Source organism: Ambystoma mexicanum, chromosome 1q (assembly GCF_040938575.1).
Source record: "Ambystoma mexicanum isolate Mex_15411 chromosome 1q, UKY_AmexF1_1, whole genome shotgun sequence".
NCBI classification, from domain to species: Eukaryota; Metazoa; Chordata; class Amphibia; order Caudata; family Ambystomatidae; genus Ambystoma; species Ambystoma mexicanum.
Window position 1 is genome coordinate 1,238,316,973 of NC_090922.1, and position 25,780 is coordinate 1,238,342,752.

Below are 25,780 nucleotides of genomic sequence, written 5' to 3' on the forward strand. Positions count from 1 at the left end.
CCTCGTGCAGGGCGGCAAAGCCTGACAGCCGCGCCAACATGTTTAGTTTTTAAGACTGCAATCTCTTTTGACATGATTTATGCATGTTTATTTGGCACACAGGAATGTGACTTAAAGAAACATTTCCTCACTTTCTTTGATCTCATCAATCTAAACTAGTAAGAATTCCTTCACTTTGGTAAGTCTCTGTACGCTGGAACGGGAAAATAATCTGTGGAAGAGATAGTTTATTAGCTAAAATGGCAACCAGTGGGGGTGAAATCAACTCTGTTGTGAGATTTTACTGGTGGCGAGATGTTCTGCTTTTCAGGTCTTCCTCTTTCATGCACAGAATCACCCCGAATCATGGCCGAGTGCATACAAATGGCTGAAAGCTCTGGGGAAGAGGGGGTCACATGGCATGCATATCTGCTTCAGTCTCTAGATCTTCTGTAGGTGTACCACTGAGTTGAGTAATAATAGAGTGGGGACATTGCCTACCAGGTCAGTATCTCTAAAAAAACAATAGGGCTGTGGCAAAGTTATTTCCATGTTAGGCATACTTAACTCCGCCTTTTATCCTTCTTTATGGTGAGTAAAGCATCACCGAGTTGAGCCATGATATAATGCAGACATTTCCTTTTAGGCCAGTCCCTCTGAAAAGCCATTAGGGCTGGGAATGTGCCGGTGAATCAGGAGCATACCTCATTGTATTATTGCCTAACTCAGTGGCACACATTTATCAACATCATACGGATGAAAGGCTAAGTTGGGCGTATCTAACATGTGTCTGACAGTGCCTAGTGCCTAAGGCACCCATAAAATCCTAGAAATCCTCAGGAAATGTCCCGATCTGTTGTTACCCACTGTCACACTATTCACTTGTGACCGAATTTTCCTTACTGTGTTATCATCCTTTTGGGAACTCTTCCGGTTTTAATATCCTGTAGGCCACTTGGCCTCTTATCATATTATAACATGCATACTCTAGTCTACAGGCTGTATTTTCCTTTCTTTTCCTTCGCGTCACTTCTCTTTTCTTCTCCATTTAATTCACAGATTCTCCCCGCATTTCTCCAGGCGAGCGCCTGGCCAGTTGGGATTTCTTTGCCATTTAATCACTTCCCTGATCCAAATCTTCCATTAAAGATTCAGGAAATGTACCAGATCTGGCCCAAGCCCATGGTTCCGCAAGTCGCTCCAAATTCACTATCGTGATCCGCAGATCTGCATGGACCACGCATCTCGAAATTCCCTATCCTGATCTGCAGATCTGCATGGACCACGCATCTCGAAATTCCCTATCGTGATCCGCAGATCTGAATGGACCACGCATCTCGAAATTCCCTATCGTGATCCGCAGATCTGAATGGACCACGCATCTCGAAATTCCCTATCGTGATCCGCAGATCTGAATGGACCACGCATCTCGAAATTCCCTATCGTGATCTGCAGATCTGCATGGACCACGCATCTCGAAATTCCCTATCCTGAACTGCAGATCTGCATGGACCACGCATCTCGAAATTCCCTATCCTGATCCACAGATCTGCATGGTCCACGCATCTCAAAATTCCCTATCATGATCCGCAGATCTGCATGGCCCACGCATGGCCCACGCATCAAGTGAGTCTTCAAGACCTACTACGGGGATCGGTTATGTCTCTGGCGTATGAGCATGATATAAACACCTGTAGTGGGCCCGTAGAGCTGCCTGAAATACAGAGGCCCTGCGCCTAAATTAGTGGTTCACCTTGTGTGTTCCCATTAACCTGCACGTTTTGGGAACACTGGCTGCGGGGAAGTCTCTAGCGAGCAGAGTTTCAGGGGTGTATACCAGTGCCTTGAAATGTATACATCTTTGATAAATGTCACATGGTTCACATGTGCCTGCGGCAACCGTAAGTATGCCATGAATGCCCATGTGTGTCTCGACATTGTAAGGCAACATGGTGACGATGATTTAATCAAAATTCTCCAAATCCGTCGGCTGGATCATCATTTTCGTTGACTTCAGCGAGTAGAATCGGCCTTTTTCAGGCTTCCAGTAGACGCCCCTTTTTCGTTCATATCGCCCCTTCGATTTGGCTTTCATATATTTCCCATTCAGATTGGTTCCTCCGCATACCGTGTACCACCACCCACCTGTGGAAAAAGAAACATTTTATTTTAGAGATACCGTTCTAATCCATATTTTAAGATGTTCATTTCAGTAATTGTTTTTAAAACATTTCAAAATGTTGTCTTAGAGCCCTCTGTAAATCTATGTGCACCATTAAGAGCTGCAACTAGTGGCTGATTTACATACCCATATTTAAATGAGTGTGAAATATGTAAATGTATGCTGAAAGTCAACACACATTACTGAAAGTTCAATTTGCTGGTGGGTGCATAACACATGCAGATATGCACAGTGACGTGTCCAGGGACTGGCCTGGGGTGGCGCGTGCTACCCCTGGAATCTGATTTGCCACCCCATTATCCTAAACTCAGATCATTATGTGTGAGTGCGCTCGTACTCAATGCCACCCCTGCTTAGGTCGGTGCCCCACTTGGGCCGCCCCAGTCAAGAGTCTGGACACACCATTGGATATGCACATTACAGGGATGGCGTAACTGCAAAGGTAAATTCATGCATGATTGTGCAGCTATCCCACGCGGGAGAACATCCATTGTGCACACATGCATGAGCTGCCATGTGCATGCCTCCACCTCCACCCTTCCTCAATGGCTGGTGGTAACACCAGGCGCAAGGCAGACATGACCTCTGGCTGCTCAGTAGCAAGCTCTAGCACCATCATCTGCAAGGGCGTTGCCATGGATTTCTAATTTCTACCCTTACTGTGCAAGGCAGACATGGGGCTATCCTGACCTCTGGCTGCTCAGTGGCAAGCTCTAGCACCATCATCTGCAAGGGCATTGCTGTGACGTTCTAATTTCTACCCTTACTGCGCAAGGCAGACATGGGCTATCCTGACCTCTAGCTGCTCAGTGGCAAGCTCTAGCACCATCATCTGCAAGGGCATTGCTGTGACGTTCTAATTTCTACCCTTACTGCGCAAGGCAGACATGGGATATCCTGACCTCTAGCTGCTCAGTGGCAAGCTCTAGTGCCATCATCTGCAAGGGCTTTGCCTTGCCTTTCTAATTTCTACCCTTACTGTGCAAGGCAGACATGGGCTATCCTGACCCCTGGCTGCTATCATCTGCAAGGGCTTTGCCGTGCCTTTCTCATTTCTACCCTTACTGTGCAAGGCAGACATGGGGATATCCTGACCTCTGGCTGCTCAGTGACAAGCTCTAGCACCATCATCTGCAAGGGCATTGCTGTGACGTTCTAATGTGTCCCCTTACTGCGCAAGGCAGACATGCGCTATCCTGACCTCTAGCTGCTCAGTGGCAAGCTCTAGTGCCATCATCTGCAAGGGCTTTGCCTTGCCTTTCTAATTTCTAACCTTATTGTGCAAGGCAGATATGGGGCTATCCTGACCTCCGGCTGCTCAGTGGCAAGCTCTAGTGCCATCATCTGCAAGGGCGTTGCCATGGATTTCTAATTTCTACCCTTACTGTGCAAGGCAGACATGGCGCTATCCTGACCTCTGGCTGCTCAGTGGCAAGCTCTAGCACCATCATTTGCAAGGGCATTGCTGTGACGTTCTAATTTCTACCCTTACTGCGCAAGGCAGACATGGGCTATCCTGACCTCCGGCTGCTCAGTGGCAAGCTCTAGTGCCATCATCTGCAAGGGCTTTGCCTTGCCTTTCTAATGTCTACCCTTATAGTGCAACGCAGATATGGGGCTATCCTGACCTCCGGCTGCTCAGTGGCAAGCTCTAGTGCCATCATCTGCAAGGGCGTTGCCATGGATTTCTAATTTCTACCCTTACTGCGCAAAGCAGTCATGGGCTATCCTAACCTCTGGCTGCTCAGTGGCAAGATCTAGTGCCATCATCTGCAAGGGCTTTGCCTTGCCTTTCTAATTTCTACCCTTATTGTGCAAGGCAGATATGGGGCTATCCTGACTTCTGGCTGCTCATGGCAAGCTCTAGCACCATCATCTGCAAGGGCTTTGCCTTGCCTTTCTAATTTCTACCCTTACTGTGCAAGGCAGACATGGGCTATCCTGACCTCTGGCTGCTATCATCTGCAAGGGCTTTGCCGTGCCTTTCTCATTTCTACCCTTACAGTGCAAGGCAGACATGGGGCTATCATGCCTGACCTCTGGCTGCTCAGTGGCAAGCTCTAGGACCATCATCTGCAAGGGCATTGCTGTGACGTTCTAATTTCTACCCTTACTGCGTAAGGCAGACATGGGCTATACTGACCTCTAGCTGCTCAGTGGCAAGCTCTAGTGCCATCATCTGCAAGGGTTTTGCCTTGCCTTTCTAATTTCTACCCTTATTGTGCAAGGCAGATATGGGGCTATCCTGACCGCCGGCTGCTCAGTGGCAAGCTCTAGTGCCATCATCTGCAAGGGCTTTGCCTTGCCTTTCTAATTTCTACCCTTATTGTGCAAGGCAGAAATGGGGTTATCCTGACCTCTGGCTGCTCATGAAAAGCTCCAGCACCATCATCTGCAAGGGCTTTGCCTTGCCTTTCTAATTTCTACCCTTACTGTGCAAGGCAGACATGGGACTATCCTGACCTCTGGCTGCTCAGTGGCAAGCTCTAGCACCATCATCTGTTTAAACTATGCACTAGTCCCACATACATGCAATAGATCCTTGGTTTAGTCTCACTTTTTTTTGTTACTGTACTTGAGTTCTGCCAGAGGTATGGAAATGGGCGTTTGGGGCTGACATGCATCTGTTGCCCCTTGGTGAGTATCTGGGGGAGGAGGTGTTTGAGCGGGCCTGTAAAGCCAACTCTAGGACTGTCAATTGACACCATGTTGGTTCCATTGATAGTAATTCTACTAAATGTTGTTCTACAAAATAAATGGTCGTACTAAACAAAAAAGGCATGGGAGCGCAACTGTCTCGCAAGTGTTGAAAACATCAGGCTATAGCTTCACGGCTCTTTCCACCTTAAGCTTTTTGAATCCTCTTATCAGTCAGTTATGCTATCTTTGATGGCCCGCTAAATACCACTTGGCTAGTCTAACATTATCAGCATGCTAGCTGAATACCACTCAGCTACTGTTGCATCAGCGAGATACTAGTCAATTCCACTTGCTAATTACCATTCAGCTGCTCTCTTGGTATGGACATGCAAGCTATTTACCATTCCTCTGTGCCAGCTAATTATCAGTCCTACTTTATCCATACTCTTGTTAAGTGCCTGAAATGATGCAGCTCCCAGCCTTCTTAGGTTGACTTGCTAGGTTTATTACTGCCTTAATATGTATCTTTATAAGCATTCAATCAGGTTACATATAAGTTACAAGCAGGGCATCTAAACACTGGCGGCCCATCAGCAAGGCAGCGGGCTGACCAACTGACCAGGTTATAACATTCACACATACATTCCAACAATCAGGCATGAACACTCCACGCGACATCATAACATTCCTTCTGCACAGACAAGCCGTACTCAACAGTGCCCCTAGCTATTGCAGGTTTACCACCATGCTACCTCTTATTGCCACACAGCTACTCCATCTTTATCGACACATTAGGGAACTACCTACTCTGCTACTCTACCTTTATTGATTTGCTTGCTAATAGATAACAGTACCTGAATAGCCTTCCGGACAATTTTGATCCCCTTGTGCATCGCTGTTGTGGTCTGGGGTCGCAAATCTGACATGCCTATTCTCCGTCAGGGCGCTCGGAATGTTCCCTGAAGTCTGAGATAGGAGAATGCTGTAGTCCATGTCTTTGCCCCCTAAGGTGAATGTGTACTCTATGTGGCGCTGATTGTTCTTCCAGTCCTCCATCTCAATATGTAGAGTGTACTCGGTTTGCCGGGAAATTGAATGGACCTTCTCCAATCCCAGCCAGAAGTCCCCTGAAAAGGAAACTTGTTTCATTAAGAGTTCCAACCAAATCTCTTTATTATGAACAAATCAATACATTTTTTAGATCGCTGCTCTTTGCTTTCCAAAACAGTAAGTGCTAAAAGCAGGGTTACTCCTTATAATTTTCTGCTCAATATAGCAAAAAATCAAATAGCCATTTTTTTTCAATTTTTTCTGTGAACGGCTGATCTGAATGAATTTACTGTAAGTAGAAGTCTTTATCAATGTTTTTCTGTATTTTTTCTATAACTTGAACTTATTTATGTTATGCCGAATTTTGGGATTTTGCACTGAATTATATCAGAAGAAATATATCCGGGGGAGTATATTTCTTTGCATGTATTAAATTGAATTTCAAATAAAACAATTTTTTTAAAAAGGGAAGGTTTCACCTGAAACAGGTGATTTTTAGGTGCTGCATCGTGCTGTTTAATGATTAGGTTATATAGTCTTTTTTTTTATCTCCGCCAAAGTATATGATTAACCAAAATAAATATAGGTGTTGTCAGACGTTCAGACCGCCAGAGGCTGTGATTGGCTGTAAATTATTGGACAATGGGTTTGGGAAATGAGCTGTTTGCCAAAGAAGGTCAAAACCTAACATGGCATTATTTGCTGCTTGGAAAATGTGATGTTCTAGTTTGTTTGAGAACGCAACATGTTCGCATAAAACGCCTGTGAAAGAGAAGACCTCTATTTTCTGAAAGAATAAACATGGGTGAAGTGTGTCGCTTGGCTCGCAGATGTGTCCTGTTTCTTTGTCTATGAATGCGCAGGGATCGCCATACCGGTTTGATGCGCAGAAACGGCGCTACCTCTATGGGGATGGGCGCGAGGGCATCGGGTGCCATCGATCTCACTTACGCATGAGGTGCCAATTGTAACCCTTTGTCCATTGTATATTACGAAGTCTGCTTTAAGTGACTTCCATGTGTGCTCTAATTTCTTCCAGCAGTTTCGATCAATAAAGAAACTGAATATTCATGGAACATAAATGCATGCATTATTCTGAAGTTATTTGGCTGTAAAGGGCACATGCATGTTACATGTCTGAAATGTGCCTGATACTCGGATTATGATTGTCTTCATACTGAATATATTTTGCAATGCAGTGTTTATATTTTAATCTGAGGTGACATATATACACGAATGTGCTGTATAATAGTAGTTATTTCAATTGTACACTATTTTGAATAGCTGCTGCCTTCACTAGGCTACCACATGTATTTAATTGACAGCTATCGAGCCCACACAATGGGCCTCATTAAGAGTTTGATAGCAATTCTGCCGCATTACCACCAAACTCGATTACCTTTACCCCCACTTGGTTATGTGTAATTACAAGGCGTAGTCGCCACTCCCCCTTTTTCAAGTCCATAGCACTCCATATGGATTTATGGCAGATTTATCGCCGGCGGAATTACCATGCAGTAAATGTGCCGATTTTTGAAGGTAGAGGATTTACCCCCAGCAACAACTTGGGGTGAATCCAGCACTCCCCCCAACCCCCCCCCAAAAAAAATTGTGGATTTACTGCACTGTGATTCCTCCGAAGGTAAATCCGCCCCAAAATTATAATTTGGTGGTGCAGGAAAAACTGTGGCAATTCCGTTATCTGACAAAGAAGTGGCAGTAACAGAATTACACATTTTTATTTCCAGCACGGCCGAATTTGTAATGAGGCCCGATGTTCTGTCCTTTTATACATTCACTGGAGACCATAGACGGGTAAGCAGTCAAGAAGAAGTACTCTGTAACCATATACTTAAGCATGCGCGCCTTTTGCCCCTGGGCTAAGTGCGCATTACAAATGTCAAATAAATAAATAAGTGTCCTTACCCTTTAGGTCACCAAAGCCATTCACGTAGGTTCTCCAGGTCTGGTTGAAGTCTAAGGCGCCGTCGATGCGCCTTTGAATCACAGTCCATGCGCCATCTGACAACAAAAGGAAATCGGTGATTAGCAAAAGGTGGATCTCAATACGAGTATCAAACCCATAATACAACCTCACATGGTCTATTGGTTTCTCTTCCATGGAAGGCTTGGCTTCCTGCAGTTGTGCTTCATGCCATGGGCGTAATTTTAGGGGGGACTTTCATGGCACAATATTTTGTCCCCATTCATTTGGCTGGGGCACCTTTTCTTCAGATGTCATGTCACCCTCCCCCCCCAACATTTTCAGCAAAGTGACTCCACTGCTTCATGCTAATGTTTGTCTTGCTCTTAGTTTTGGCTTCCGCTACTCGGGCAAAATTCTTCTACAATCATCCGCCCCGTTCTTCTCGCTTCAGAGAGCATCAAATGGAGTTCTCATTATCCCTCTTCAGGGCACAACTTGGCTCTGGGCCAGGCCTGTTCCCCAAACTCCACCTCTTCCTCATCCCCTCAAATATGGATCAAAAGAAGGCATTGCGTTCTTTTGCCAACACCCGTTTTTACGAAGTGATTTTCTAAGAAGAAATTGTTTTTTTTTTAAAAACGAATCGAAATATATAGGGGATAAGAGGGTACAAAGGGTGTGTTTGGGTGTTGGGGTAGGGGTTAAACTATTGGGATGGAGGCCTTGGGGAGGACCACCCCCAAAATTTAAAAGAATATTCAGTTTTATTCAATGTAATTGCTTCAAAAGAAATGACTTCGATATAACTGGTGTCTACAAGGTTGACATGAAATCCAAAAGAACGAATTGTATTCCCTAAAAACACTCAAACACTACCAACAAACAAACAGGTTACCCCCAAACTGCACCCCATATTCGCCATTGCCCCTAAACCACCAAGCAAGAATCCCTGTGCTTTGTGCAGTGTGTTCATCACTTACTGGCGCAACATAGCATGTGACGCATCGTAGCCATTTCCTGTTGGCAGACTCCTCCCCTTGCTCGCCTCCTTCCAGCCCCCTGTATGGCGTGAAGGCTGCATGGACCTATGTGCGGCCCCCTCTGAGTTGAGGCAAACGTGGGCATTGAGAGGGACGTGGGGCAGAACTGGACAGTGAGATGACACGGGGCAGGCCTGGAATCCGAACCACATGGGCTGCAGCATGGCCGGACAGAGCCACTTGGGCAGGAGAGTTACGTGGGGCAGAAGTTTGGCAGGAAGAGTGACGGGGAGAAATGAAATGGGGCATAGAGCAGCATGGCACAAGCAGCATGAAGATATGTTTTGCGCTGGCAATATTGGAATGTCCTGTTGAGACACTGGCAATCTTGGAATGTCCTGTTGAGATAGGCCTTGAGATTTTCTTTGGGCACAGCCAGCATGTCAATATTCTGCTACGTGCTCTTGTGTACTGTTGGTGGCCCAGCACGTATTGAAGTATTTAATGTCCTGCCCCTACAGAATCGATTTCAACTTATATGGCCATTTACTTATTTTATTCTAAAATGTATGCTGTAAAATCCATCATTCATCTGGAAAGCTGCATTTAGAAGTGTGCCCAATAGCCTCTCTAGAAAATTGAATTTAGAAGTGTGCCCAATAGCCTCTCTGGAAAATTGAATTTAGAAGTATGCCCAGTAGACGCTCTGTGAAAATTGCATTTAGAAGTGTACCCAATAGCCCTCTGCCCAATAGCCTGTCTGGTAAATTGAATTTAGAAGTGTGCCCAATAAACTCGCCCAGTACCCTCTCTGGGAAAGTTGCATTTAGAAGTGTGCTCATTGAAAGAGCATATAACCCATCATATCACACCACCACGCTTACTCTCTCCTTACATCACCACTCAACTAGAACACAGAGATACTATGACACCATTCGGTATAACTGTTCTCATACCAACATCCGCCGCTTACTCCACATCATTCTATGTAAACACTGCTGGTATCACACCCCCAGCCAGGCGTTTTCCTCAGGCCTAACGCAGCCACATCCGTTCCGGATAAATCCTGCCAGAACGAACACATTCTCCTGATCTCTAAACCACCACATCTACCGCTAAGAAGCAGCTATTACACGAGTACCGCACGAGCTGCACACATACCCAGTGCTCACACGCACCTTTTTGATTCTCCGTTCTCTCTCTACTGATCTGAACTTCGGTTCCCAAGGGCGTTCAACCTACCAGCGCCTTCAGACCATACCAATGGTATATAAGGCGCTATATAAGTGCAAAATAACATAACATAACATGTCAATGTATTATCCGAAAAATTGTCCAGATTCGCTCCTTTTTCTTCTTGGACTCAAATGTGTACATAGTAGCACCACATGTGTGCTATCGTGTACTAGAGAAAGAAGCATGGGGATGAGTCATGGAAGGAGACGATATGCACTTGGGAGCGATACATGTTAAGTGTCCAGAGTGTCATCTTTTCTCCTGTCCATATGTACTTTGCTCCTGTTCTTCATTGCAACCACAGACACTCCAGACCCATTGTCAGCCTCACCCTCTTCCCCTCCCTCTGATGGCACCAATAGCTGGTTTGGCTTTCCGGTTGACTTTCTCAAACAAGCCTGGCCCCGCTCCATGAATCCTGCCTCAATCTTTGTGTTGGCATGAAGTCAGCAGCTATTTCATAACTGTTGGGATACACACCTGCCAGGTCATCATTGTGCTGCCCTGAATTGCCCTCTCTGTTCTCCTATATTTAATTGCATCAAACTCCTTCCTCTTGCTCCCAATAGGAAAACATTACTGGCATCATGGTGGTGGGGGGGGGGTGATTTCAGTCCACGCCGCCCCTGCCCACTAACCTGACAGGAAGCCTTTAAGGCCTGGCCCTTTTCCTGCTAATTCTTAATATCCTTTTCTGGCAATGCTTAGTCCCCGGTTATGCACCACCTAGAGACTTCTCCAGCAACATTTGGGAACTTAACGAGAGGGATAACGTCCATTGGAGATCCTGCTTGCGTACAAAAGGAACTGCACAGGTCAGGTGCAGGAAATGGTGGATAGTTAGGCCGGAGGATAGCTCAGGGGCAAGAGTTTGTCTTGTAAGCAAGACAACGCATAACAACACAGATTCGAATCCCGGGATCGCGTTTAGAAACTGGTCCCCGGTATTAAGCGCGTTTTGAAAAAAAAACAATTAGAATTCTAGTTGATGCACTCGGCACTGGATAGTTATATTCGAAAACCCACGGCACCAAATGATTGCAGGCTTCCTTGACTAGGCTATTGCAACCGTGGAGAGGGCTGGTCCACCTGGGGTTTATGTCCGTGAAAGAAGAGGTGGCCACGGTCACAGGGCGCTCCTATTGGCCTTCAAACCCTAGTACTTAAAAGCGGTGGGAGGGCAAGATATGACTGTTTCAATTCTATGTTGCAGTTACAGTGTGTTACTGGCATCAACTCTTGCGGCAACGTGCTCGCCTTGGAAGCAAGACGACAGGAGCAACGCAGGTTCGATCCCCGGGTCTGTGCACCTGCCGCAACAAATAGTTCATTAAACAGTACAAAATATAAGTAATCACAACCACCTTCAAGTGTGATTTGGTTCCAAAAATCCTGCTCACTCTTCCCACTCGAGCAAGGGCATTTGGCACATGTCCTCAAAATACATTTTATTTTAACTGCAGAAACGTTATATCTCCAAGCACACGCGTTAGCTGCGGTGCAGGTAGATATCCTTCAGTTGTGTGTTCCATTTATCAAGCAACATTCTATCCACTGGCACGCCAAATGTATTGGACTATTACTCCCATCAGCCCTAGCCAGCATAGTCAATTGAGATGAATCATGGAAGTTGTAGTCCAAAACGTTTGGATAGATGCAGGTTGGAGAACCCTGCACTAGAACAACGTCCTATGCTAGTCAGTCTGGCAACCATGGGACTTCTGTAATATATGCATGTATAGATGGGCTCTTTGGATGTGTCTTAAGGAGTGAGAGCAGTTTTCTGATGCCATTAAGTTGGCATCAGTTTGCAGTTACTTGTAATAATCAAATTGAAAATATTCCTTCTTACCAGCTGCCATTTCGCAATACACTGCAAATTCTTCTGATCCATTTGGTTTGATGGTGTAAATACCACTTGTGCGTTCTCCTTCATTATAAATGTCATTACAGTCCGACGGGGTATCTGTGGAGGTAAATTGCAAGGTACATGAGTCACGTGATCACAGTCTTTATACTCCGCTTCAGGAGAAATTCTTCTTCCTTTACTCAGCCTCCCAGACTGGTGATTACATCCTAAGCCCTTCACCCTCCTTGACTATTCCCTGTCCTCACCCAGTACGTCCAACAAAAAGTATTCTGCTTCATTTGGTCCAAAAAATTGCACCACATCTGTGTGTATTTTTCTGCATGGAACACATAGGCGCCCCCCGATTGGCTGATCGGGAATCTGTAGGAGGGCAAAGATCCACTTGCGACCCTCTGCTGGGTCTTCAAAACTGCACATGCAAATTCGTCCAAGGCTCATCACAGGAAAAGCCTCAGAGTCCAGCCTCGGCTCTTCCCTGGATGCGGCCTTCAGCTCAATTAAGGTAGAAAGACCTACCACTGGTGTTGTAAACTGCCATTTAAAACAAAATAATTATATGGCTCTTAAAACACCTTTAATTCGATTTTTAATAATTAAGATCAGTGAATACCTATACCTCATTCACAAACAATATATATATATATATATATATATATATGTAAATGAGCACGTGGATCAGAATAATGATTAATTCTCGTTTGATTTGTTTTGTAGCTCTCAATCTATTTTTTAATTCTCAGAAAGTTATGCTTCTTGATGGCTCATCTAGCGCAAGTCCTCATCTGCCATTGACACCTTGCAGGTCTTGCCCTACATAAATGACGGTGGTCTGCATTGACTCTGGCAGTGCATTTTCCACCAAGGAGCAGTAGTAAATCCTGGTGCACAGGCCTTACCGTTCTGTTTCAGGGTCTCCGATGTTGAGTTTTTCGGGTTGGTGGCTGCATGGCTTGGATGCCGGATGGTCAAAGAGTTCTTCATGCTTTCTTGAAAGCCAGAGCTGCTCAACTGCAAGGAAGCACATTTAAGCACAGTGGCTACAGGTTTACAAAGTCAAGCTCATTTTTGGAAATTGACAATTAAATGCGTTTCAGGGGCTACCGGGAGTTTCAAGGTATTATGGAGATTCAGCCTCTCATGGTTCTGATATGATACTTAAAATGGGAACAATTAAAAATGCAATTTTTACACTGCTACTTAAAGCATGGCAGTTACATTGGACCTCATCACGAGTTGGGCGGTATCCCGGCTGTAATACTGCCCAACGGTAATAGTGTTAGTGCCCATGGGTCCAGTGGTATTACCGCCGGATCACAGGTTGGGCGTTAACGGTAAATCCCCATTCCTCAATGGATCCAATGGGACATTTTTGGTGCTAATACCATGTGCTAATACAGCTGGAGGTAATACCGCTGAAAATAGGGCGCTAAATGGGATTTTCACCTCCAGCCAAAAGCTGGAGGTGTTACAGCCCATTTAGCGACTGATTCGTGATCGGGCCAGCCCTTAAATGCGGCAGTAATACCGTTACCACCGCATTTAAGGGCTACCACCTAACTCGTGATGAGGCCTATAGTGTTGGCAGATTGTTGATCTGGGCGAAATGTAATTTTTTTCTTTATTTGCAACCCTTTTGCATATGGCACATGATCTGCAACGTCATGATAAGTAGAAATAAAAAAGGGCAAACTCATGCAGTAGAAAATACATGGGGTGGGACATTCATTCCAGCCCTCCTTCTCTTCATCCGGGACAAGCCTTCAGTCTGAAATGTGTGTTTGCAACTGAATGCATATTTAAATATGAAAAAATTCTGCTCAGCCGCCAACCTTTTACTTTAAAATAATGTCTTATGTTTTTTTACTTTTCGGTGCTGGGCAGACGGACGCTATTAAAATGCACACAGCTACTTTTCTCCCTGTTTGGGCCTCCTCGGTGGAAGGCAGTTGCTAACAATCCCAGGAGGCTTTCAGAGAAAAGAAGCTTCTGGAAGGCTCAAGGCTTGACACGAACCAACTTAAAATGTATCTACCTGTAGCTCCGGCTTTTGCCATTTTTCTGGGGGGAAAATTCTTTGAGAAAGGGCAACAGGGCTGTGTGGTGTTTCGCCTGTTCTTGAGCATGCGCATCTTAGCTTTGTCTTTTAGTTGGTGTCTTAGTGCCACCTATAGGCTGAAACTATTGCACGTCAGATGGGACGCCCAGACTGAGGGTATTGTTTGGCTATTTGCCCACCCATTGACTGTTCATGGCCAGGCTAATCCCTATGGCCATTCCCACCCATTAAACACCGACTCCTCCCCCAAACCCCCCCTCCCCACCCAACCTCCCCCCTCCCCGATCACTTTTGAACTAGGTCCATCACACAGTAACATCAAATGTTCTGCTGTGTAGTCCCTACCAGTGTTCTTTCTGAGCAGTCTTTTGATAGTAAATGGTTTAATTGATACTGTAAATGAGCTGCTGTTGTGATAAAAATGGCTTAACTAAGTTTGCCTTTAGTCACTTTATTTATAACAGTCTGTCCTCGCATCTGTTCCATGCACTGAAATCACTTAAAACATGCATTGGCAAAACCAAAAATGTTTGCCTTGTGTATAATTGTATAATTCATATAATTAATATAATTGTTCTTTATTTATAGGCATTAGATAGGAATTTGCCAGCATTGTCATATGCCCATGGTGCCCTTTTATGACTAGGTAATAGCACCATTATGGCCATGGCTGTCTCATGCCTATCCCATGCCTACACGGAAGCCAACGTGGGGGGCTTCGCCTGTGCCAATTGCCTGTTCATTACATATTATGTCATTTCTAATATCGGGCAACGCTGAATGGCACTAGCTGGCCCGGGTTCACATTTGATGCTTCCAAACTGTGCCCCTTTTAGTGAATAAATAAGAGAATTCGCAATAATCATGGCATCGCAGCCATACCCTTTCCAGTAAGAGTCGCGATTAGAGTGTGTCCGAAAGAGTTGCGTTCTAACGTGCATCTCTCCAGCGCCCCTCACGTGAGGCCAAGACATAAAGCAACCCGCCCCACCCTGTATGTATATGCCAGGCGTCGCAGCCAGGTGGGAGCCAATCAGACAGCACCTTGCTGCTGAGGTCTGTCTTGGCCCTGCAGGTCGCAGGTTAACATTGGGCCTGGGCCTGTTTAAGCTTCCACCCTTTTGAGATTGATGCATTGCTTGCCATTAATTCAGGTACGATACTCAAACAGCTCATTCTGCCGTATCAAACGGCTGTATCTGCCGTGCCAACCACACTATATTATTAAATATGTTTTTGTTATTTTTTCGGTGCCAATATAGCTCCTGGAAGCAGTGGAGCACTGTACATAAGTTCAAGTTACAGGCATGTATTTGCTGGTTACTGTGCGCGGAGAGAAGAGTCCCTTGCTGGTTACTGTGCACGGAGAGAAGAGTCCCTTGCAACATATGCTATTAGCACCCCGGCAGCGGCGGGCGGAGGTGTGGGGGGGTCAGGCGGCGTCCCAGCCAATCGGGAAGCTCATAACAGAGAATTTACCTCATGATAAAGCCTGCATTTTAAGCCTCCTCGGAGGCGGGAGGCTGCTGCCATCTTCCCTGCCAGGATGGAGGTAAGTGTTCACCCGTGCCCATTCCCCTCCCTCCCCAAAACCCCAATATTCACTTTCCTCAACCCTTCTGCCACAGCCCACTCATGCCCGCTTACACGCAGCTTCCTCATCCCTTGCTGGTGCCAGGAACACAGAGTTTTCTTGGTGCTTCCCCTGTTGCTTGTGGCAGTGGCTGCCATGGAAATGGAGAAGGGACTATGTGTAGTTCCCTTCGTGGCCCTCTTGTTTTGTAGGTGAGATATGACAACCACACCATTTCTCAATTTACAAAAAAATCACTATTGGCATTGCAGAACACAATTTCGGGATGCTACCAGAAGTAAACACCTCCTGTCCGTGGCACTGTAACTGAGCACGTAACATTATCTGACCTATTAATAATCCCACTTGTCAGGGTTTATTGTTTAATTAGAACTCCAGCAGGAGGGTCAGGTGGCCTCCCAGCCAATCGGGAAGCTCGGAACAGGAGCTTTACCTTGTGTATGAGCCTCATCAGAAGTGGGTGGCCGCATTTTTCCCGACTGGGATTTACGGTAAGTGCTCCTTGCGCCACAGTCCCCACCCCTAATATCCATCTCCCACCACCCCTAATTTTGCTTAGCCCGTAACTCAGCCCCGGGCCATTACTTGAGCCAGTAATGTCCCACCCATCAGGGTTTATTGCTTAATTAACTGCATTTCATTAAGGGTAGCAGGGCCTAGTTAACGGAGAACATGTAACAGTTGTGAAAGTGGGTTGTGGGTAGAACAGAATGGTCTGTACAGGGTGTTCATCGGGCGGGGATGTAGTGTAGTGAGGGGGTGTATCTTATCCTAAAGAAGCTCCTCCTTTAAGTGATGGCTCTTGATTTTGTTTCTGGATTGCATGTGGGTGGGACTTATCCTATTTTGGAAGGGTGAGTGGTTACATAGTCTTGAGTGTTCGGCCGAGAAGGTTTGTTTCCAAGCCCCATTTCTAAAACATTTGTAGGGAGAAAATACTCATATTTACTTACTCATTGCTGTGTTGAAGACTCTGATGTTTAAATTAACCTGTGCATACAAACCCTCAGCCCTTATATCTAGGTGTAAGATTTTAGAGGTGTAGTACTCCCTTGTTGGATGTCTGTTGGGTTAATTGGTTATTTATCGTGCATGAGTGACTTTGTTGGTACTTATCCTATTTACAACCTCTGCTTGAGCTTAGAGGTTGAGAATGTTAGTCGTGGAGGTCACAGCGGGCACGTTGGTGCATCAGTCTACTGTAGCCATAGCAACAACTCAGTAGTGGTTCCTTTCGGGTAAGGTACTTTTATGGAGATGTTCTGAGACACCCTTGGTGTGGGAGAGTATCTCTGGCAGTGGGCAGTGGGCAGCGACTGATCCTGGAAGAGTGGGGGAACGTGGGGTGAGCGAACCAATAACACGAACATGCTGGTAATGCACTTGTGCCAAGTTTTATTGTAGCTTATTCAAACAATAACTTGGCAAATAAACATATTTCCTTAATTACTGTCCAGGTCCTGCAGCTGGGCCCTGAAAGACAATCCTAATCACCCATTATATTAAGACCCTGCAGGTTCAGTAGCCTGCATTGGCTTTTGGAGTGACCTTGTTGGAAATGGCATGATGTGATTTCAAGAATTGGCATTAACTCAGGTATTCTTTCCAACTCATACAAGTATATTCCAACTAAACAGAAGGTCGAGCTCGGCGGCCATTATAGGCATTGGCACAACCCAATGCATTGCATACTTAAGCTTTATAGACCTCACTTAAGGCTTGGGCCTTTAACTTGGTCTTCAGGGGCCATAACTGCCAGTATGGCCCAAAGGTGTGGTCTATAAAGCTATTATGTCCCTAAAACAAATGACAGCAGCGCTGGTAGTTGGGCCCCCACCCTAAAAAGTTAAGGCGTACTGGTCCATGCAGCACTGGTCAGTCATATTTCATGCCGGGGTGTGCGTGTCAGGTGCTTCCCATCCAAGGTCGGCATAGCTCTCCAGTGAAGAGGGAGTCCGCACTGACGGACATGGCCGCATGGCTCCCAGCGAGCGCGTCACGCTGTGAGCCGAGCAGCACGCTCCTGTGATCAGAGGGAGCACCACATTGACAGCCATGCCGCCAGTGACCCCCGGGGGGAATGGCGATGGTGCCCTCCCATTGGCCACTTTCCGGGCTATTCTGGTTTTGTGAGCCATACCGGCTCGTATAGCATAGAAATTCGTCATTGGGGGAGTGCCGCATCACTCCCCAGGATATAAAAATAGTTCTTCTGTAAAGGAAACTTTGAAGATGTTAAACCATTAAAAAGCTCACCTTGTCTTCGAGGTCCCTTATTTGGTTGTTTTGTTGGTTGAGTTGTGTGTGCTGCTCTTGAACAATGTTCAGTAGTTGTTTAATGTTCTTGTCTTGCTGTTCAACAAAATTCTGTGAATATTATTACAAAAGAGGTCAATTATTGCTAGCCTTTAAAAAGATTGAGGGAATGCTACCGCTCTAAAGTCAGATGCATGCACTGATGACCTTTTTTCCAAATATACATTTTCTAAGACCTCATAATCTTGCATCATGTTTATCATTGACAACATTGTAGATCTCTGATCTGACTTTACTGTTACTAGACCCTGTATGTGTCATGTGAAACTAGGCAAGGACCTAGTTATCTGCCTTATTTTGGTATTGAAATTGCTGCATTCATTGAAGATTGAAATGTATTTCTGTGAGATGTAAATTTATTAAGAAGCAAGGGCACACACGTTTCAAAAATTGTATGTAGGTGACACGTTATTCATCCGCCCATCAGTGTTAGAATACATTCTACTACTTGTTTGCATGATAACATATTGATATTTCAATGCTTATTGATACATTTGATTATTGAGTATTTTTTACTGAGCAAAGGTGCCGAAGTGTAAAAGAGCGCAATTGTGCTTTGAGCCTTGTCTTTGATCAGCTCGCAATATGTTGTGGTTTTATATCTATTCTACAATCCATAATTATCACCCATTATTAGGTGATAATTTGGTGGGGTGTGGACTAGTGGGTGAACTGCTGGATTTGGTGGGGGTGTGGACCAGTGGGTGAGCTTCTGAATTCATTGGGTTGTGGACCAGTGGGCGAGCTGTTGAATTCAGTGGGGTCTGGACCACAGGGTGAGCTGTTGAATTTGGTGAGGAGTGGACCCGTGGCTGAGCTGCTGACTTGGATCTAGGAGGCATGGGGTTGTGATTCTGGGCAAATTACATTATCCGCCGGTGCACTGTCAAAAATGAGAGCATTTGCACACAGGCTACACGAAGGTATGACCTTCTGTGTAAATGACTGGACATTTAACCGTTATCGGGTGAAAAACCTCACAGCAAAGTCTCATGGTAGCTCTGGTTTTAAATGTTGCTTGTTATTACCTTTAACTCGCTGGCCTTGATATTGGCTAAATCTTGTTATTTACTTTTAAACAGGACTGCATTGAAATTTCGTAACTTTCTTCCCAATCAATTTTGTGTCGAGTGCGATAAAGATCTGAGCATGCCAAACCCGCTAATTTCTAGAGTTATTTCGAAAATCAATTCATTTTATTTGGTAATTCAGTTGACAATATTTCTGGAAACAGATTATGTTCAGAATCAAGCGTTAGTTGACTTGGTAACAACATGCAATGAGTCCTATAATGTGATGACACAATGAATGTATGATTATCCTTTTGCATTGTTTCAAATTCAGTCTTACTATAGAAATGTCAAGCAACCAAGAGGCACTATGGTATCAGGCAATATTGTCCCCATATATAATGTTGCCATACATATAGTCGCCGGGAAACGGCATAGGCAACATTATATATGGTGACAATATATGGGGTAAATGGGAGCAGCGGTGGCCCCCGCTCCATATGAAGTTGCTGCAAAAAAAGGCACCATTCTTGCATGGCAACATTTTTGCGGGGACATTATCACATGGAATCGGCTCTACGTGGTAACTTTGACCACTGTTACTTCGACCACGATTTGGTTGCATCTTGTATGTGGCACAATTTTGTTTTTTGAATTGGTTGTCTCCCCCCTCCTCCCAAGGTACCACTCCCACCCCATAGGTCTACTAAACATACATGTATGTATGTATGTTGTACGACCTACAAGAGTCAACCAAACCGTAGTTGAAGTAACTACGTAATACCTTAAATGTACATAGGAAAACTCTTACAATCACCAAGGAGACCATCTACATGTTGCAACTCATTAAATACCCTTTCCTCAGTAGAGCTTCTGTGCCCTCCCCGGTTTCTTGGTAAACTTACCTTTAATGAAGACACTTCTTGCATTTCTGGCTGCCCTTGCACAATCTGTGCGAATTTCTTTTCGAGGCCCCCGACTTTGTGTTGAAGTTGAGTCTTTTCCTGCAGAAGGTTTTCAATCTTGTTGCTCATGTCCCGAGACATGTTCTTCAGTTCTTCGTTGTTGACTTGCAATTTCGTCGTTGTCTTTTTAAGCTCCTCCTCCTCCTCTTTGATGTCGTTGGTCTGCTCGGCGAGCTCAAAAAAAGATTTGTCGAAAATGTTGAGTTTTTGAAATATGTCGTTGATTTGCACCTTTGTCTTCTGGACGAAGTCTTTGAGACCGTGCCCCAGCTGCAGGAGGCCGTTGGCCAATATCCTCACGTCGTCCAGCATGGCAAACCTGGATCTTGGCTCGGTAGGGATGGCATCAAATGTGGCCTCGTCTTTTTCGATTTTAACTGAGGCGATAATTGCTGGGGCAAAACAAAGTAGAATTAAGATTGCATTCATTTTGTCTGATTTATCTACTTTAAACTAATTTAGAATTTAGATATCTCCCTCTCCCATCCAGGCCCGGCGCGCTGGGTGGTTAGGGACCTCAGTATTTATAGTCCATGCCAGTGGTGGGCTGATGGGGAGGGATAGTTGATTATTAAGCAGGATACTCTTGAACTGTCGTAACCTTCCTCCTGATCGGTTTGGTGTCGAGGGCAATGAACCTGCTGAAGGGCAGCGAGAACCGCTTTATAGTTCGGATACCCACGCGGTGTGAGAGAAGAAGTAACACCGAGCCATAGCAAAATTGAACCATGAACATAATGCAGCTTGTTATGGATGACAGCTAATGTGCGTGAGCTGTAGGGGTGTTTAGTGAGCAAGAAGTTGCAGGTGAAAGATATTAGCCGTCCTCGAGCGTGCATTGCAAAAATGGGTTCCCATGAGATAAAACCCACAGGAACGCTGTTGTTGTAATAATGCATTATCATGGTGTGCCTACAATTATTTTATTAATTGTGGTTCTTATAGTTTAAAGCAAAACCAATGGGCACTGCTGTACTGTGGTGAAATGTTCTTTTCTTGTAACAGTGTGAAAGCATTGCATCAATTTCACATTGATTAAATGCATTTACTTTGGTGTGTAAGGTTGGGTGCGACAACTCGTGCAATGGAAGTCAGTTACTTAAGCAGTCAAGAGACAGTACAGCAGTAACAAATGATACCTGAAAATAATTATATAGACCTTTGACCAACGCACACACAATAAATTATGAGAATACAAAGAGTGTCACAATTCTACTAGTAAGATCATGCAAAGTTGAATTAAAATGGTATCTACTTTTCACTGGCCCGATGGACTTTACAATGACTTATTTAGGAGGTATTTGACCAGGAATTCTTGGAGGGAAGGGTTTAGGAAGAATATGACTGCAGCCCAACAAAAACATAGGACATGCGGCCTGTAGGAGAGGGTTGGCAGCAAACTCTTGTGAGTTATTTTCTCGGGTGAGGATGGGGGCTTGTTGCAGGTAGGCCAACGGTTCCATATTTTGCAGGAATGTCTCGACTCTATGGGCCGTGTCCTGTGCACAGCCTACCCTGGACTGGAAAAGGCTGGACTCCACTTGCTCGGCCACATGAACAGCTTGTTGAAAGCCTGAGCAGAAGTGTGACGATTTATATCAATATATATAGCACATGGGCACCATAAAGTAGTGCTAATCTCTCCGGGGTGAGAGTGCGGCGCTCAGCCTTGTTCCCAGATCAGCAGCTGATGAGATGTTCTTTGAAGTGTTTGGCCCTTTGTTGCCTCACCGAAGAGATGGATGGCGGGAGCCATTCTGATGCGTGCAGTGGTAGCGTTTACACTACTCACCAAAACGGATCATATTTTCTAGGGTATGAAACCTCTCTCAGCTGGGGGTAAATGCGCCACGAATTTGTTGACTTTCGGCGCTATTACTGCACGGTAATACCGCCGACGGTAGTAGCACCAAAAATTCCCCATTGGCCCCAATGTCGAATGGGGAGTTCCCGAATGGGCCCAAGGTGGAATTATCGCTCCGCCAAACCTGTGATCCGGCGCTAATAGCGTCGGGGGGGGGGGGGAGGAGGTTGGCGGTAACGCTAATAGCCCCGGCGGTATTACCACCGGGATACCGCCCAACTCGTGATGAGGCCCAATTGTGTTTTGATTTCAGCTATTAGTCTTCAGCTATTAGTTATAATGCTCAGCCGCCTCCCTACCCCCTCCAGATTACTTGGGTACTGGCCCGCTTTTATTTCTTTCAAAGCACTCCTAGAAAACATTGATGTGCACTGCAAAGCCATTATGTTTTGGCTGTCCTATGTCACGCTCAGTCTCGAATGCCATAAAAAACATCATGCAATTACTAAAACACAGAAATAAAGTTAACACCATTACAAGTGAACACTATAAAGTGCCAAATGCAAAACGGGCACAGACTCTAAAAAAGTAGAGCAAACCAAACACTGTTCGGTCTAGCCTGGACATGTAGGACACGATCCATTACATTGACAGTAGAAGCGACCAGTCGCAACTGAAACACGCAGAATGTTCACCTTTCAGTAAATCAAAATGTCAGAAGCATACAACAGAGGAGATCAATAGCACATCACCAAGACAAGCGTCTGTCCACCCGCACCACTTGATTTTGCTCCGTATGCGTCGCTATTGCGACAGCTCTGAGCCAAAGTTAAAAATAAGAGACAGTGGATACACACAAAAAAACTGCACAAGCTTCGACCCACTTTGCCATAGTGATGTGTCCGTATTAGTGACAGCGGTGACAAACCACAAGTAGGCCCTCCACTATTGGGGCTGTTTGATCTGAAAGTTGGCTGGTGAATTTGCCATACAAATAAATCATGTATCACAGCATATTCAATAATTTGGGGAAGGATGGCTCAGGGGCAACGAGTTTGTCTTGGAAGCAAGGCAACGCGGTGCAACACAGGTTCGAGCCCCGATCCCGCGTTTAGAAACCACTCACTGGTATTAAGCGCGCTATATCATAATAATAATAATAATGCCTTGGTTATGACTCAGTAAATGTTTTTTCTTTTTTACAGTCTTAAGGGCACTCTCATCAGCAATGATATGCCACATTCAGCAGGACATGGTGATGCTCCTAGTTTAATGGGAAGTAAAATACTCCACTTCAGTGCCTTAGCGCGGCATGGCGGGAAAGCTCTGAAGCGCACTTGGGCGGTGTGCCGTCACGGTGCAGCTGAATAAAACTCACCTAAACATGCTAATAAGATGGTTTTGAAAATGGAAGAGTCCTAGGTATGGTTGGAGACCCGCCACGGAGACTAGAGCAGAGGCGGAACCCCGACTGCACATGTCTGTGGCTCCCCAAAGCGATGTGCAGGACCATTAAGGCTTTTACTTCAAAGGCTTAGTTTAGGCGGCCGCTGGCCCTTAAGGCACACGTTACTACTATTCCTTTACTCTGTGTTTAACGAGGAGACCTGTGGAAGTAGGTCTGGCTGGTTAAGCATGGGCTTCCCTGCTTACCTTCGGGAGAATAGCCAGCTCCTCCCCCCTCCCACAAGGAGCTGCGGGGTTCCATGTGCTTATGTTAAATGTTAAAGGTATTTGTACCGCGCACCGTCACCAACGGAGTTGGTCCCCAAGCACTGTGGCGGATCTGCAAGCGAGAAGGTGTGATGGGTTAGTAGGTGAAGCGGGAATAGGATAGTGAGAGGAGTGGTGTTCTGTTGGCAGCTTCAACTCGGTATACACCGGGTGCTGAGCTTCAGTGCGAGTATCGGATCAATGTCAGTCCTCGTGTGCTGTTGGTGTTGCTTATGTGTTGTTGCGGTGTTGTGAAGTGCGTGCGGGTTGTTGTGCGAGAGATGGTTGTGTGCGATTTTTAAGTGAGATAAGTCTGCAGAAATGCTGAGTTTTTTGTTAGTCGGTTGTATGAAGATTAACAGAAGTTCAGAAATCTGTCCGAGTTTGGCGCTCGCCAATCCTCCCAATCTCATCAGGGTGGGCAAAGGAGTTATGCCTGGCAGGGTTTGGTTTGTGTGAGGCACTCCCTGTGCTGTTCTAACGCGCTCTGTAAGTGCTCTGATTGCTCCTCGCCGTTCTATTCTAGCGAGCTGGGGCTGGTGTAGTGGACTCTTCTCACAAACTTTCTATCTAAATGCTTCTGCTGGTTTGGATATGGTACACACGGTGGGTGGGGGGGAGTGGATGAGTCATTTAAGGGCTTTCGTCTGGGTCTGAGTATGTGATCAGTTTCTGGAGACCTCCTTTTCTGGCTATTTCCCATGATATCTTATGGTCTGTCGTGTGGTCGGTTCTTTGGGTTCAGTGATTGTCCATTTTGAAAGTGGCCGAGGTTGGTGATATTTTACTCGTTGTTTTAATGGGGTGGGCATTCTAGCGCGTCGCTGTTGTGGTTACGCTGTGAAGAGCCATGATTTGAGGAGTTTCCTGAATGCTAGGTGGTTTGTTGTGTTCCATATATTCTTAGGTAGGTCATTACAGGTTTTCGGTGCCTGGTGAGAGAAAGAGGATGCTCCGATTTTTCTTCTGTTATAGGGTTTTGGTTCCAGGCGTATGTCGGTGCTTGATCTCAGTGTTCTTGTTCTTGACGGTTGATGTAGGCGTTGTTTATCGCTTAGGAATTCTGCGCCTTGTTTGTGTATTGCTCTGTGCGTGATGCACATGGACTTGAACTTTATCCGCTATTTTAATGATATCCAGTGTAGTATTTATAGCGCGGGTGTGATGTGTTCTCTTCTGGGTAGCTTGAGGAGGAGTCTGGCTGCTTCATTTTGTATGCGTTGCAGTTTTTTTAAAAGTAGTCCGGGCATGCCCAGGTACAGGCTATTGGCGTAGTCTACTCTGGACATGATCAGAGCGATGATGGTAAGTGTTTTGTTGGCGAACGACAGGAACGGTAGGATCCTTTTTGCTGCTTGCAGGAGGAAGAAACATTTCTTGAGTAGAGAGTTTACTTGTGGCTCTAGAGTGAGCTTGTTATCCATCACGACCCCTAGGTTTTTTACAGTTGATGATGGTTCTGGCGTGGTGCCAAGCTCTCTTGGCCAGGGGATGTAGCTGATGTCTCCTCCCTTTTTCCTTTCTTGAAACAATCATTATCTCTGTTTTGCCTGGGTTGATTTTGAGATGGTAGAGGTTCATCCAGTTGAATATATCACAAAGGCAATTCTCTAGTGTAGTGTTTTATTCTCGGGTGTCTTGTATGTAGGAAGATTATTTGAGTATCGTCGGCATAGTTGTAGCATGTGAGGCTGTGTCTTTTGACGAGTTTGAATAATAGGTACATGTAGATGTTGAACAGAAGCGGGGAGAAGGATGATCCTTGTGGTACTCCGCACGTGGAGACTCTGGGTTTGGATTTAAAAGGTTTCATCCATACGGTTTCTGTTCAGGAAGGATTCGATCCATAGTAGGGCGGTGTCTGTTATCGCTAGTCCTTCTAATCTCTTTATGAGGATGTCGTGGTTGACAGTGTTGAAAGCTGCGGACAGATCAAGGAGAATCAGGGCAGTATTGATTAGTTATTTTTACATTTGTGAGGCGCTCTAAACCCGTGGGCATCAAGGCGCTGGTTGCAGTGCAGGTTACAGAGAGGCAGGCATAATTCAATACAAAATCGGAAAGAGTCAGTAGGCGGTGCCCGTATTGATGCAGCCCGCCCCCCCATGTTGTTTTTTTTTTTTTACCAATGCGTAGTTCCTGTGTTGGGATTTAATACTTTTTTTTAACGTTTTTGTTTTTTTTATTTCAAAGATTTCGAACATTAATTCATTCAACATTTCCACTGTTATCGGGTATTTCAGCGGTGGTGTCCTAAAAATATAAAAGTGAGGGGCTCTATCGTATGTAGTGGGGAGTGACGTCACGGGTAGTGAACGTAAATTTGAAAGACCTTTTGCATATGTTGTTTTAAGGTTTCTTTCTTGAGTTGGTAAAGTGCATAGGACAAATAAGCATTTCACAAGAGAACACGATTTCTTAATATGTTGCTTGCTAAATAGAAGAGGTGCGCACCTTT

General features: G+C 45.3%; 2 protein-coding genes across 15 annotated transcripts in view; one reads left to right on the top strand and one right to left on the bottom strand.

The window, feature by feature from the left end:
• The window catches only part of DOCK7 (dedicator of cytokinesis 7), a 1,498,361-nt gene that overhangs the window by 642,065 nt on the left and 830,516 nt on the right, over nt 1-25,780 (top strand). The window lies entirely within an intron of this gene.
• On the bottom strand, nt 1,602-20,234 carry ANGPTL3 (angiopoietin like 3). Its single transcript, XM_069635410.1, has 7 exons — nt 19,746-20,234; nt 17,771-17,881; nt 12,761-12,872; nt 11,847-11,960; nt 7,778-7,873; nt 5,656-5,928; nt 1,602-2,124 (listed from the first exon to the last, which is right to left on the bottom strand). Exons 1-7 carry the CDS (start codon nt 20,232-20,234, stop codon nt 1,943-1,945), a joined length of 1,377 nt encoding a protein of 458 aa, XP_069491511.1. The 3' UTR covers nt 1,602-1,942.